General features: G+C 36.3%; 1 protein-coding gene across 1 annotated transcript in view; it reads left to right on the forward strand.

Moving 5' to 3' along the window:
• The window catches only part of TMEM131 (transmembrane protein 131), a 101,913-nt gene that overhangs the window by 51,952 nt on the left and 37,286 nt on the right, over positions 1-12,675 (forward strand). Inside the window, exons 7-12 of the mRNA XM_069876364.1 lie at positions 331-453; positions 1,170-1,250; positions 4,340-4,490; positions 4,601-4,657; positions 5,546-5,607; positions 10,822-10,930. Of these exons, the coding sequence (XP_069732465.1) occupies positions 331-453; positions 1,170-1,250; positions 4,340-4,490; positions 4,601-4,657; positions 5,546-5,607; positions 10,822-10,930 (583 nt within the window). The remainder of the gene's footprint in view (positions 1-330; positions 454-1,169; positions 1,251-4,339; positions 4,491-4,600; positions 4,658-5,545; positions 5,608-10,821; positions 10,931-12,675) is intronic.

Genomic DNA, 12,675 nt, shown 5'->3' on the forward strand with positions numbered 1-12,675 from the left:
TAGTATGGTTAAAGGATATTTCACATCTTTTGAACCTTTAGCTGGTATCTAGTATTTCAGAGTATCGGGAAAGAAATACAGTATTTTGACTTCCTGTGTTCTAAATATGTCAATGTAAGTAAGTAGTAACTATGAGAAATACCCTTTAGCTGCAAACTAACCTAGTTTCTTTATTTCAGTGCTTTAGCGTGATACTGATTTTGAATGTTTGATTAGAAGTAATAAAAATTAATAGAATACTTGGTAGATTACTGACATTGGTGCCCAGATGTTAGGCTTTGCAACAATTGCATACAGCTACTGAAACTTGTTGTTCTTTTTCTGAACCAGGTGTTTGGCATTGGAATACCGAACCCCTATCGGCTGCGCCCATTTATTGGGGCACGAGTTCCTGTAAATAGCAGTTTTTCTCCTATAATAAATATACATAACCCTCACAGTGAACCTTTGCAGGTGAGCCTAAGATAAAACTATTAAAAAGTCATTTGTTTGTGATATTAAACTAAATTTTTTGTTCATTTTGATACTTCTTAAAATTCTGTTTGAAGTTTAAATTTATTTGAGGCCATGTCTTTCACATTTATATAATGTTTTTCTGTTTAAGTGAAAACCAGTTGTTGTAGAAATGTTAGATTATGCTCACACATCTCTTAATTTGCTAAATTGAGGTGATATTTCCATTTTTAAAATGGTCATAAATACTGCAAAATAAAGAATTAAGCTTCACTGGTAATTAGGAAAAATACTGAAGCAAACAAAGTAAAATAGGTCTAATACTTTTGATCAAGGTGTGCATCTTATTTTCCTCCTGCGTGTCTTAAACAACATAAGGTGATGTTACAGTGTACCCTAGTGTGTAATGTTGTCAAATATTCTTGTGTTAAGGCATGATTGATGTCTGTAACCTAACCAAACAAGTAAATGAATAGTCCACTGGTAAACTAGTAGTTTACTGACTAATTGTCACTGGTAAACATGATCTGATTCTGTTAAGTGGTCCACAACTGAAATGCTACGGAAAGTGTAGCACTAGCAAATGGCTATGTTGTCATTAAAAGTGAATGTGTAAGATACTCCAGTGGTCAAGTAGTTGCGCAGTTTAATACCTGATAACTAAACAAGGATTCCTTTGGAGTTGAGTGCTAACATTTTCCTGTTATCTGCCTTAGGTGGTAGAAATGTATTCCAGTGGAGGTGATCTCCACTTAGAGCTTCCAACAGGTCAGCAAGGAGGTACAAGGAAGCTGTGGGTGAGTAGTCATAGTATCATAGAATGGTTTGGGTTGAAGGGACCATAAAGATCACCCAGTTCCAACCTCACTGCTGTGGGCAGGGACACCTCCCACTAGACCAGGCTGCTCAAGGCCCCATCCAACCTGGCTTTGACCACTCCAGGGATGGGGCAGCCACAGCTTCCCTGGGCAACCTGTGCCCGTGTCTCACCACCCTCATGGTGAAGAGTTACTTTGTAATGTCTAATCTGAATCTTCCTCCTTGCAATTTAAAACATTGCAGCATTCACTGTGCTTGGTTGGGGAGGTTTCGTTTTTATATTATTTTACATTTCAGAGTGTTTTTACTAACTTTGTTTTTTGTCATGTAATTATTAAAATTATTCCATTAAAAAATCAAATAACAGGGTCTGTTAATTTTATAGTAATATGAATTGAAGGAAAGATTTAATTAAAACATGCCATCAGGATTGAACTGTGTGTTTTGAAATAAAAGGAACAAGGTGATTCCCAGTAGAATGAATTACACCTGCCTGAGCATTCAGGACACTGCAGTCCTTCTGATTGGCCTGTGACCTGGATCTAATACATGGGATTTTTTTTTGTTGTTGTTGTAATGGAAAGAGTCCTTCCTGCAAATCGCTATGAATGGTTTGAAAAAGCAGCTGAATGTACTTTGGGAAGAGGAATCTGTTGAAGACTACTAAATAAAACAGTGATGTGTCAAGCTACACTAAATACCTAGATCATGAGTTCAGAGAGCTGGAAACTCTTCTGGAAAATATTCATATATGCATGCCCTGCAGCTGCTCTTTACTCTTTGTGTCTGCTGTTGGAGATGGTGTAGTGGTTTGGGTGGACTAGTGGCCTGGCCCACTAGATTTGTTATGTTTTTTGCTTAATATAGTTTTGAAGTAACCTGTACTGATACCTTTAAGTGAAATAAATTTTGGAAGCATCCTGAAGGGATTTGCTCCATGTTGTATATCCTACTGTTGGCATTGTCCAACTACAGACAAAACATATTTTCTTCTTTAAATACGGTTATTCCTTTTTTAATTTTTTTTTTTCATCCTGGTGAGACTTTAAAGTTGTTGGGCTCCGAAACTTGTCTCTTGCTCAAGAGTATTCTTGCAGTCACTAATGGTTACACCTATTGTAATGAGTAAAGCCAGGATATTTCCAAGTGAGTTAAGAAGGGCCAATCACAAAACTTTAATTCCTTGCTTTTCTGGAGAAAGTCAAGGAGAATGACAATATCTTAGTTTTAGATACAAAAGTTGCAAACAAGCGAGTATAAATACAGATCACAGGCATTTTAAAAAATGCAGTGGAAAAAGTAAACATGTTGAGAGTAGAGGTAAACGTTAAGATGGATTTTAAAAAATGAAGGTCCTAATGTCTTGAAGCCATTTTAGTCCAATGATGTTGCTTCTAAAAATAGCCCCTTGTTGACAAAAAGTAACTGAAGAGGTATATTGAATTCTGTAGCCACTAGTAGGTATGTAACAAACACGCTACAGCCAGAAATAAAAGAATAGAAAATTTTCAAAAGTCTTGTTTATTTCTAATACTGTTTCTTGATTCTGTAGCTTTCCAGCTTCTCTAGGTAAGGTTGCCAGTTAAAGCAGTGACGATGTGCATGCAAAAGCTTCCAGTGTATTGCATGGAACAGCACTTAGGTTAATACTAGTCAGCACAAATCCTCTGTTTTTTCATATCAACCACTGGTATTTCAAAACAATAAGGCAACTAGAAGAAATTAAACCAGCAGGAGAAAACATCCAGATGCGTTATTATAGTGGCTATGTCAAGAGCCGTACTGCAGTAAGAAAAAGCTGCAAAGCAGAAGAAATTATTTGAAATAAGGTGATCATATTTTGACATATAGATACGCATCATTGTCTAAAATTGGTTTGATGTCAAACATTTGGATGATTGGATGAAGCAGTGTGCATATGCAGAAGTATTTTTGTGACCGCTGTTCACAGTTACTTCAGAGATCTGACAAGCCTTGGATCCCTGGTTACACATACTGAAGAATCAAATCACATCTTTTGAAACAAAATCGAGTGGCTGCATTACATTGTGCCTAAATAAGTAGGAAAACAGAACTTGCTAGTTTAGGGACATTATGCCTTCAAAAGTATGGCTTGACCTCCACAAGGAATGGATATGAGTTTGTAGTACAGAAAGCGCTGAAGAGATGTATAGGACAATCAGCACCTATAATGGATAGCATCCAGTTTTGCTTATCAAAAACATAAAAGAAAGAAGCTGTCAACTGAAATGATATCAACTGATGCAAGGACTACTCATCAAAAATACCTACTTTCTGCCTATTTACTTGCATACTTATTTAAAGTGGAAGAAGCTCCAAATTTTGAATCAAGGTTGAAAAAAGAAGAAATAAATCTACTTCCTCAACCCTTCTGTAATGTCATGGGGAAGAATATGCAGTGTTAGCATTTCAGCTTATCTTCTGCTTCATTTGTGTCCAGCAAGATACAAAAAGTTGTCTTTCAGACCCTGAATGCAGATTGGGACTGCTGAAACAGGCTTGGTGCAAAAACTAAAATACACTTCGACTTTTTGCTGTAAACCATTTGGTGACTAATAAACCTGCAGCTCCACAAGCTTCTGGCTACTTGCAGTTCTACACATTTTAACTTGTCTTTAATTACATGGTTTTGACATCTGTTTCTGTAGTAATGAAACTGTGTTTTTACTCCAAAGCAGACACAAGCCACAATGTTTGATGTTACTGCACTCAGTAATATTTTTATGAATAGATTTTGTTTATTACTAGATTCTGTCAGTTTAGTCTACTGTCTTTCTTACCAGAATTTTAGTACTTAAGACATAATCAAATGGGATGTGAAAGTCTTCTTGCATATACCTATTTTTATTCAGTGTTATATTAGATGATTACAACTATCCTTACTAAATTTAATGGCAATTTTAATAACATGCACCCTATCTCTTACTGCTATTGCAGATTTTCTCTTAATACAATTATACTTACTGTTTCCTTTATAATATTTTGATGTGGCAGGTTTTTTTGTAATTACTGCACTCTCATGGATATGCTTTGATTTGTTTATCAGGAAATACCGCCCTATGAAACAAAAGGAGTGATGAGAGCCAGCTTTTCTTCAAGAGAAGCAGATAATCATACAGCCTTCATTAGAATAAAAACAAATGCCTCAGACAGCACAGAATTTATCATTCTCCCTGTTGAAGTAGAAGTTACAACAGGTTTGTATAAAAGTGGTTGGATTTTTGGTTTTCCCTTGCTTGTTTTTGAAGTTATTTAACTTAATTAAATTTAGTAGAATAAGAAAATAACTTTTTCGTTTTCCTTAAAGCACCAGGAATATATTCATCGACAGAAATGCTAGATTTTGGTACACTACGGACACAAGGTAAACTATAATTCAGGTCTTGAAGTATTTATAAGGAGTAGGATGGGGAGGGGAAAGCCCAATTATTTTTGTGCTATTCAGGATTACTTGTGGAATGATGCTTTTAAAAAGCTAGAGTTTCAAAAGCAGGATCACTATGTGTTACAACAATGCACAGATGTATTCACCTGCAAGTACAGCTGAATCGTAGAATCATAGAGTGGTTTGGGTTGGAAGAGATCTTAAAGATCATCCAATTCCACCCTCCCCACCCCAGGCTGGGGCACTTTCTGCTAGATCCAGTTGCTCAGAACAAGTTAACAGCTGTTTGCACATCCAGGTAGAAGTCTAGTAATAATATTATTCTCACAGTTGCTCATGGCTTAGTCTGAAAGCCATTGTCAGTTGACTTAATTTGTGGTCTTATTTTATCTCTGCATAAGTATTAATAGTTTTCAGACACAGGAAACAATAGAAGTATGCAAACTTAATCAGATTTGTTACTTATGGCAAGTTTTTAAGTTCTGCTTACACACTTGTGCCTACCATTTTACGTTTTGAATTATAGTGGTTATAGCAGAAAGTAGTAAAACTGAAAGTATCTTTTGAAATTGTATAAGGGACTCATTACTGAAGAAAAACAGTAAATACCTGTTTGTTTCTTAAGGTATTAGAAATAGGATGCTTAGCTGAAGCATGTAATACTAATTGGTACGCAAAAATGCAGTTTTTAAGTGTGTCATATTCTTGAGACTAGCTTTTTTGACTGGCTGTAACATCATGTTAGTCTAATTTTTTAACACTAAAAAACAGTGGATTTATGAGACAACAGCTAGTGCAGATGACTATGTGTAAGGTTGTTATGTTAAAATAGCCTAATAATCAGGTGTGTTTTTTGTTCTTTAACAGATCTGCCAAAAATTTTAAATCTGCATTTATTAAATTCAGGAACAAAAGATGTGCCAATTACAGTAAGTTTTATTTCTTTTCAATTTGAAACTTTCTATTTGGATTTGCTTTCTCCCATAAAAATGGGTCACTCACAGGTTCACCATATAGTATTCACAATTAGAAGCTAGATGGTGCATGACTGAATATGTAACAATAGCAAGACAAGTAATCTATATGCATGGTAAAATTCATTTGCTTCATAGCCACCTTTGAATGGCTGTTGCAGCGTTTACAGGTTGTGCCTGCAATATCTGAGCCTCTGCAAGCTTTTCTACTTGAGAACAGTAATTCCTGCTCAATGAATGAGAGATTAATGCAGAGTCTGTGGGATTCTTTGTCCTCATCAACACACTCCACCAGAGTGTATAAAATGGGTGCCTAGCGTAATCTTTTAAGATAAGCAAAGAGTAGCTTTCAAGAGCAGACTGTAAAATGACCTCGGTTTCTTGAGGTTTTCTGCTTTGTAGAAATAAAAAAAAAGGCCTGCAAGCGCTCCAGAGCTCTTTCCAGTGAGATCACTGCAGCTGCATGCGAAGTGCAACCAGTTTCAGAATTCTAGGGTTTGGATTTTTCTACTTTCTATTTTTATTACAGAATTTTGGCTCTAGTCTGGTAGCACACCTTTGTTCATTCATACCTTTTCCCTCTGTAATGTTTTTTCATTGCCCGCTATTTCTCTTACTTCTTCCTTCTCCCATTCTGGTCTTTCCTGTTTTCCAGAGTTAGTTGTATAGCTAGCAATACCTTGTCCCAGTGCACTTCAAAAAGTGTTGAAAAGAAACCAGAGGAGCCAGAATAATGACTGGAGGATCAGCAAAATTTCTTACCGAGCTCTTGGAAAGCATTTGTGGGTTTCTAAAGCTTGTAGCTGTAACTGCAGGGAATAGTATTTTAATAGTATAATTCTAACAAAAAGTTAAGATACTGGATTCTGAGACTAGATGAATTTAAACTAGAAACAGGGCACATTTTTAGTAGTGAGGATAACTTTCGTCTGTGATAGCAGTCCGTTGTAATGCTTGCTAAGATGTTGTTCACTAAAAAGCTTTCAAGTTGAGAGAAACTCTATGTAATGCAAACAATTTAATTCATCGGAGTCCTAATGCTTATTGTATTAATGAGGTGAGATGATCCTTTAAGGTCTCTTGTGGCCTTGTAAGCTATGAACCAGCTTCCATGGAGGGTTTTGAAAAGAAGACCTGTATAAGATTTTTACAATCTGAGGGTGGGTAAATATATTAAATCCTTTTTCCAGCTATGTCTGCCACCTTATATCATGTCCATCTTCTGAGATTTGCCTTTTTTTTTTTTGGCATAGGGACAGTTTTTTATGGTGAGTTTTTTAGTGTGTAATATACTTCCTGAGTACAATGCAAATAACAGTAGATTCAAACCATCAGTATCACTTCTAATATCTGATAATTCCATTAAAAAAAACCTACTGATTTTTTCAAGTTATGGTCTTTGGGCTGTAGACTGTAGACCATAAACTGTGGTCTAATGAAAGACTGTTATTTGATAACCGTTATACATGTCACAACAGAACTTTTCCACATGAACTGTTCTTTTACAGTGTATCAGAGTGGTAAATATGGTGGTCTTAAGGCTTTTAGGACTCACTTTTGCAATGATAAAGTTGTCACATAGGTCCAGGTAAAATGTATTTTTCAGTATGTCATGTACGACACATCAAATAAAATATTCTCCACATTAAGGCACAGCTTTGTTGTGAAATCTTTCTAGCATTTCAAGTGTGAATTTCTACTGCAGTGCCAATTAAGGAGTGGTAAGCAAGAATAAAGAATTTTTGGAAGGAATTTGATGAATAGCTTACCTCTAGGAAAGCTTGAGAAATGGATTTCTGACCCATTAGAGCTAGGGTTTAAAAGCAGTGAGACAGAGAGCTCTGTGCCAATTTCATCTTAATGTCAGAAGAAAAGGCCAAGGCTATATTTAGCATATATTTAAGCTTGGTGCTGGAGGAGCAAAATATCTTCAGGTCATCTATGTGTGAGAGGCTGCTAATACTGTTGCCTGAGTTGATGTTCTGGCTTGAAGTACTTGGTCATGCTGTGGTCCAACAAATTGGTTCAGAAAAATAAAATTAAGTGGCTTGACTTTCTTTTTCTGAGTTCTAAAACTCTTTATAAAAACTTCCTTAAGTACATTTTGTAGAGCTATCTCCGTTATTGGGAAGAATCATGTTTAGTTCGTGACTGGATGAACTGTTGTCATGCTGCAACAATTAAGCCGTGTGCTGTCAAAAAACTAGTAAATGTAGATTGCTGAACACTTTTATCCCTTCTCTAGAATGGAAGTTTTGTGTTTTCTTAAGGCAGTTTAAGCCCATTCAATTGCTAGAATAAGCCCATTTGACTTTTAAAGGCAAAGACACCATTTAAAATTTAAGCTCCTGATCAAGTTTGCATAAAGAACCAGGAACTTCAGGACAACCATAAATTAAAGCTGAATTCTATGGATTTGGAAGTAAAAGCATTTGTAAAAGAAAGGATTTACTTCCTTCTGTTGCAATTCATATATTTCAGAGATTTTTGCTTTTATCAACTTGCAAGTAGCAGTTTACTTCTGAGTTATGTTTTCAGTCTACCTGTCTGAGTGCATGCATTTCGAAGTTGTCAAGGAAAAGTTACCTCAAAGGATTAAAACATAGAAGTAGTTTATTCCGTGGCTGTTCAGGATCATGCTTTGTGGTGAAAGGGAACTTTAGTTGATTGTGTCCCTATTTAAACTGAAGGACAAGTTGTTGCTGACGAAATAATTGCGTCTGTAAAAGTGAATAACACAGGATAAATGTGGTTCTGACGTGCATTGAACCAGCCTTAGCCTGCTGCCTGTAGGAAGGGCTTTTTTTCTCTTGCAGCAGGGTCGCTGCCTCTTGGCTATATGTAAGCGGAAGTCTACAGCCTGCCCAGTCTTTAGAGCAGTATCATTGCCTCTAGTGAACAAGGCAAACTTGTGCTTGCAGATTGCTGACTGGTAAACAGTATGGATGTGTATTTGCCAGTGTTTCAACCACTACTCTTCTCCTCTTTATTAGAATAGGTATAGTCTGAGAGTCCTTAGACCTTTTGAAGTCTTTCCAAATAACTACTGCAATAGGACAAAGCTTTCTTCCCCCTCTGTATTCTTTAGAACATTTGAAGTCTTCATTTTATGCTCTTATGCTAAATATTGAATGTATTTTAATATAGCAGGGTCAGAAATTGTGACTGGGCCACTCCACGGGAGAGCCATGTGCTAATGAAGCACGTCTGTTTTAAATTCTTCTTCCCCAAAGAAGTTGCTATCAGGATGTTTTCTGAGAAAATTGGTGGTATTAGATTCGTGATGGAACTTGTTTTACATGTTTTCTCATGACATCATTCTCTCATGCCTTAATTTTTAAGGCACATCTCAGGACAAGGTTTGCTTGGGCTTTATTTTAAATAGGTTAAGCTTCGATGAAAGAGAAGTTGAAAGGGCTCTTAAAGATGTTGGGGTTTAGTTGTCTTAGTTCTATATTTCCTTTTATAGCATGTAATCAAGCAGTGAATGAAAAATGTCCATGATGGAGTTAAGAAATTTTCAACAAAACAGTGCTAAATTCCTTCCTTAACTAGGATCACTAGTTGTAGGCAATTTTAGTAAATGTATGAATGGGTTTGTTGCACTTGTGGTTTAAGAGACGCGTCTCTGAAACTTACCATTTTTCTGGCAACAAGCTGGCTTTTTGAATATTTCCAACTTCATTTTCCAAATGAAATTAGCATAATTTCAAACTTCAATAATTAAAAAACCAGCTTTTGCATGAAAAGAAGTACTAGAAGTGGTTATCCTTTCTGCTATATAGAAGCTATGAACTTGATTACAGCCTTGGTTTTGTCTGTTTTGGGAGTTTTTTTTAAAGACATCTCAAGATCTCAGTCTTGCAGTGTGGATTCATTAGAAGAAAATTGTGATAATTATGAGCTGACTTGTGTAGAGAAATAGCAAATACTTGCACGTGTTTTTGCAGGTGGTTGACATAGGTCAGTGCCATGATCTAAAGTACAAAACTAATTTTAAATCCAACATCCAAACCTTATAGTTAAGGTAATGAAGATTATTCATTAGCTGCAGGAGCAGTGCTGCTTGTTCCCTCTGAGGATCGAGTGGCCTGCAGAACTTAGTTATATATGCATGATTTCATGGCTTTAATTTACAATCAAGGATAGCTTAGCTTGGAAGAACTGTGATTGGTTTGTACCACTAGCTGCCTGCCTTGCTCCTCTCTGATCAAGAAAGCTGCTTATGAAGGAGATGCTAAACCTCTGCAGCCCAGTGTAAGGTAAACCAACACTCCTTTCAGTTTTCTTTATACAACACCCTGTAATTTGGAGGAGTTTAACAGCTTCTGCATGAGTAGCTGAGTTGTTCTTGGAGGAGTAAAGACAGCTGGGAAGGAGGAATCATGGCAACCATCATAATTTTAAGCAAAACAAGAATAAGAGCATTTAAATGTTCCATGCCCAGTTTCTCTCCATGAAATTAGGTAAAGAATTTGCTAGCAACATTTATAGTCTTCCAGTATAGACATGGAATCCATAATCCTGCTGCATAGCAATGAATATCTATATAAATCAGCTCTGACTAATAACTGACACAATTTCTATTTCAATATTGCCCGATTCACCTTTTCCATTTAGTGTAAAACAATAATCCCCAGATACAAAAGGTGATCTTATAAAAAGTTCATATAGATACCTCACATTTACAAAACCATTCTCTGTGCAGTTAAGGATTTTATTTTTCCTGTAGCAGCTCTGCAGACTTAGCATGGGATCAGAAATGAGGTAGATGTCTGTATAATCACCAGTACTTACACAAGTCCCTTAATAGCTGTGTTAGTCAGAAATAAATAGTGTAGCTACTGTAACCCTGCAGAAATAAAAATAAAAGAAGAAAACTTTATTTACTGTTTTCTATTTTATTAATGTGTTTCGGTCCATACTGTCACTTCATCCAGCGTTCCCAAGAATGCTTTCTTTCCCGGTTTGCTACATATTGAGTCATTTGGGAGACCTGAAAAAAATTTCTAAAGCCTCTTATAATGCTGCTTTGGTATAAGAAAGACAGACCTGTCAGAACTCAGCCCAAACTAGTTGCTGTTTTGTCACTTTGAAGGATACGTGAACTCTGTACAGTGTGTTAACAGTGATAAATTTACAGGTGCTTCATATTTTGATTGCTTGCAGAGTGTTAGACCTACACCACAGAATGAAGCTATAACAGTACATTTCAAGCCAGTTACGTTAAAAGCATCTGAAAGTAAATATACCAAAGTTGCAAGTATTAGCTTTGATGGTAAGTACTGCTTCTCTCTTCTTACAACTTAAGTGCTTCTTAAAACTTGAGAAACTTCATGATTTTTTTTCCACTCTCTTAACAAAGTGCTGTTTGTAATTTTGAGAAGGAAATGGCATTTTCCTACCTGGAAAAGACTTTCAGTTCTTTTAACAAGTTTTTTCTGATCACAATCTGCAAGTAACTAAGACTAGTATATACTGATGAGAAGAGAGGGAATTCTTAAGCAGTCTTCTTTGTGTGCATATAAAAATTGAACATTGGTTTTCAGTTAAACATAAGCAGTGTTCATATGCTAAGACATTGATTATTTAAAAAGTACTGTTAGTCTAAATATGTACATGTTTTTGAGAAATTGTAAGAATCCAGGATGTGTTCCTCCTGGAAATATATGTTAGAGGAGAGCATATCCTTTGGATTGTCCTTTGATCCTTCCAAGGTTTAAAAAAAATCCAAAATTTTATTTCTAGAAAAATAACACCTTACATTGAAATGCCTGTGGAAACGGGGCTCTTGAGAGCCCTGTCATGCTCTTGAGAACCATGAAAGCTGGCGTATTTTGGTTTGCTGTGTTGAATTCATATTAAAGAAAAGTGGAAGTAAAGATGGAAAAAGCTTTTACTTCTACCTTTCCTACTAAGATGTTATGTATGCTGACAATGACTTTTATGTATATCTTTACAAAAGAAGTGCTGGGTCATTTCCCTCCTATGTAGTGTGACTGTAAATATTATGCTGACATTTTGTAGAAAGACACCTCCATTTTTATGGAGATTTTAATCAACTGTCAGAATGTTGCTGACCTACTCAGATGTTACTGCTTTGAGTTACTAGTTGGTGCTCTAAGTCTCTCTGCTGGGATTGCTTAGAAATGGAAGTTTATAGATGCAATGTTTTTCATTTCAGGTAGACATAATTTTGAAGTTGTATGGATAGAGAGGAGAGGGTTGATTCTTATTGTTATTTATTGATTAGCACTTTAGGTTTTTAATAGCTTCCAGTTTGTAAGATCACTGAAGTATGGTTTAGCTTATAAATAAATTCTGAAATAGCTGAACTCTGTCAACCTGAAGTGATAATGTGTTCAGATTTTGAAGCTGGAGGGAATTGTTATATGAGGACCTACTAACTGAAACGTACAATAGATCTGATGGTAGCTGAGGGAAAACCAGCCAGCCAAGATGTTTAATGTGTTTAAGGGGCTGACTTGGTTTGAATTGTTTTCAGTGAAGCAACCGCCCCTAAATGTTTGCATTTCCAGCTGTCCTAGTATATGCACAGGCTTTAAGCGCTGGTGGTTTCTCTGAAATAGTATTTAAATCCCTTGACTTTTTTGGCAGCATTGTATACCAGGATACTTGTTCTGTGAGCTTAATTCATAGGGCTTATGTATTTTGGGTTCTTACATGGATTCTGACTCTATTTCTATGAAGTTTAGCATGTCTTTGATTTCTTAATTATTAAAATGTTGCTGTGTTTCTGGCCTGAAGTCCTGCTTGACTGATAGTTCGAAGGGAAGAACCCAGCAATCTTTAGTTTCCCTCCTGTGGAGGGGTAGGTGTATTCCACTACCTTAGTGGAGAACTCGGCTCACCTGGGATCTGAATTATCCTCTAGACATGTCCAAGTTATTTATTTGACCGGAACAGTCTTCCCTATTACAGATAAGCTTAGTGACTCAGGCAGGACAACTAACTAGTGTTAAAGGGGAGGCAGTCAGAAGTCACCTCTCTTACTTCCTAGAT

The sequence above is a fragment of the Phaenicophaeus curvirostris genome, chromosome 1, assembly GCF_032191515.1.
Source record: "Phaenicophaeus curvirostris isolate KB17595 chromosome 1, BPBGC_Pcur_1.0, whole genome shotgun sequence".
Classification (NCBI taxonomy): domain Eukaryota; kingdom Metazoa; phylum Chordata; class Aves; order Cuculiformes; family Cuculidae; genus Phaenicophaeus; species Phaenicophaeus curvirostris.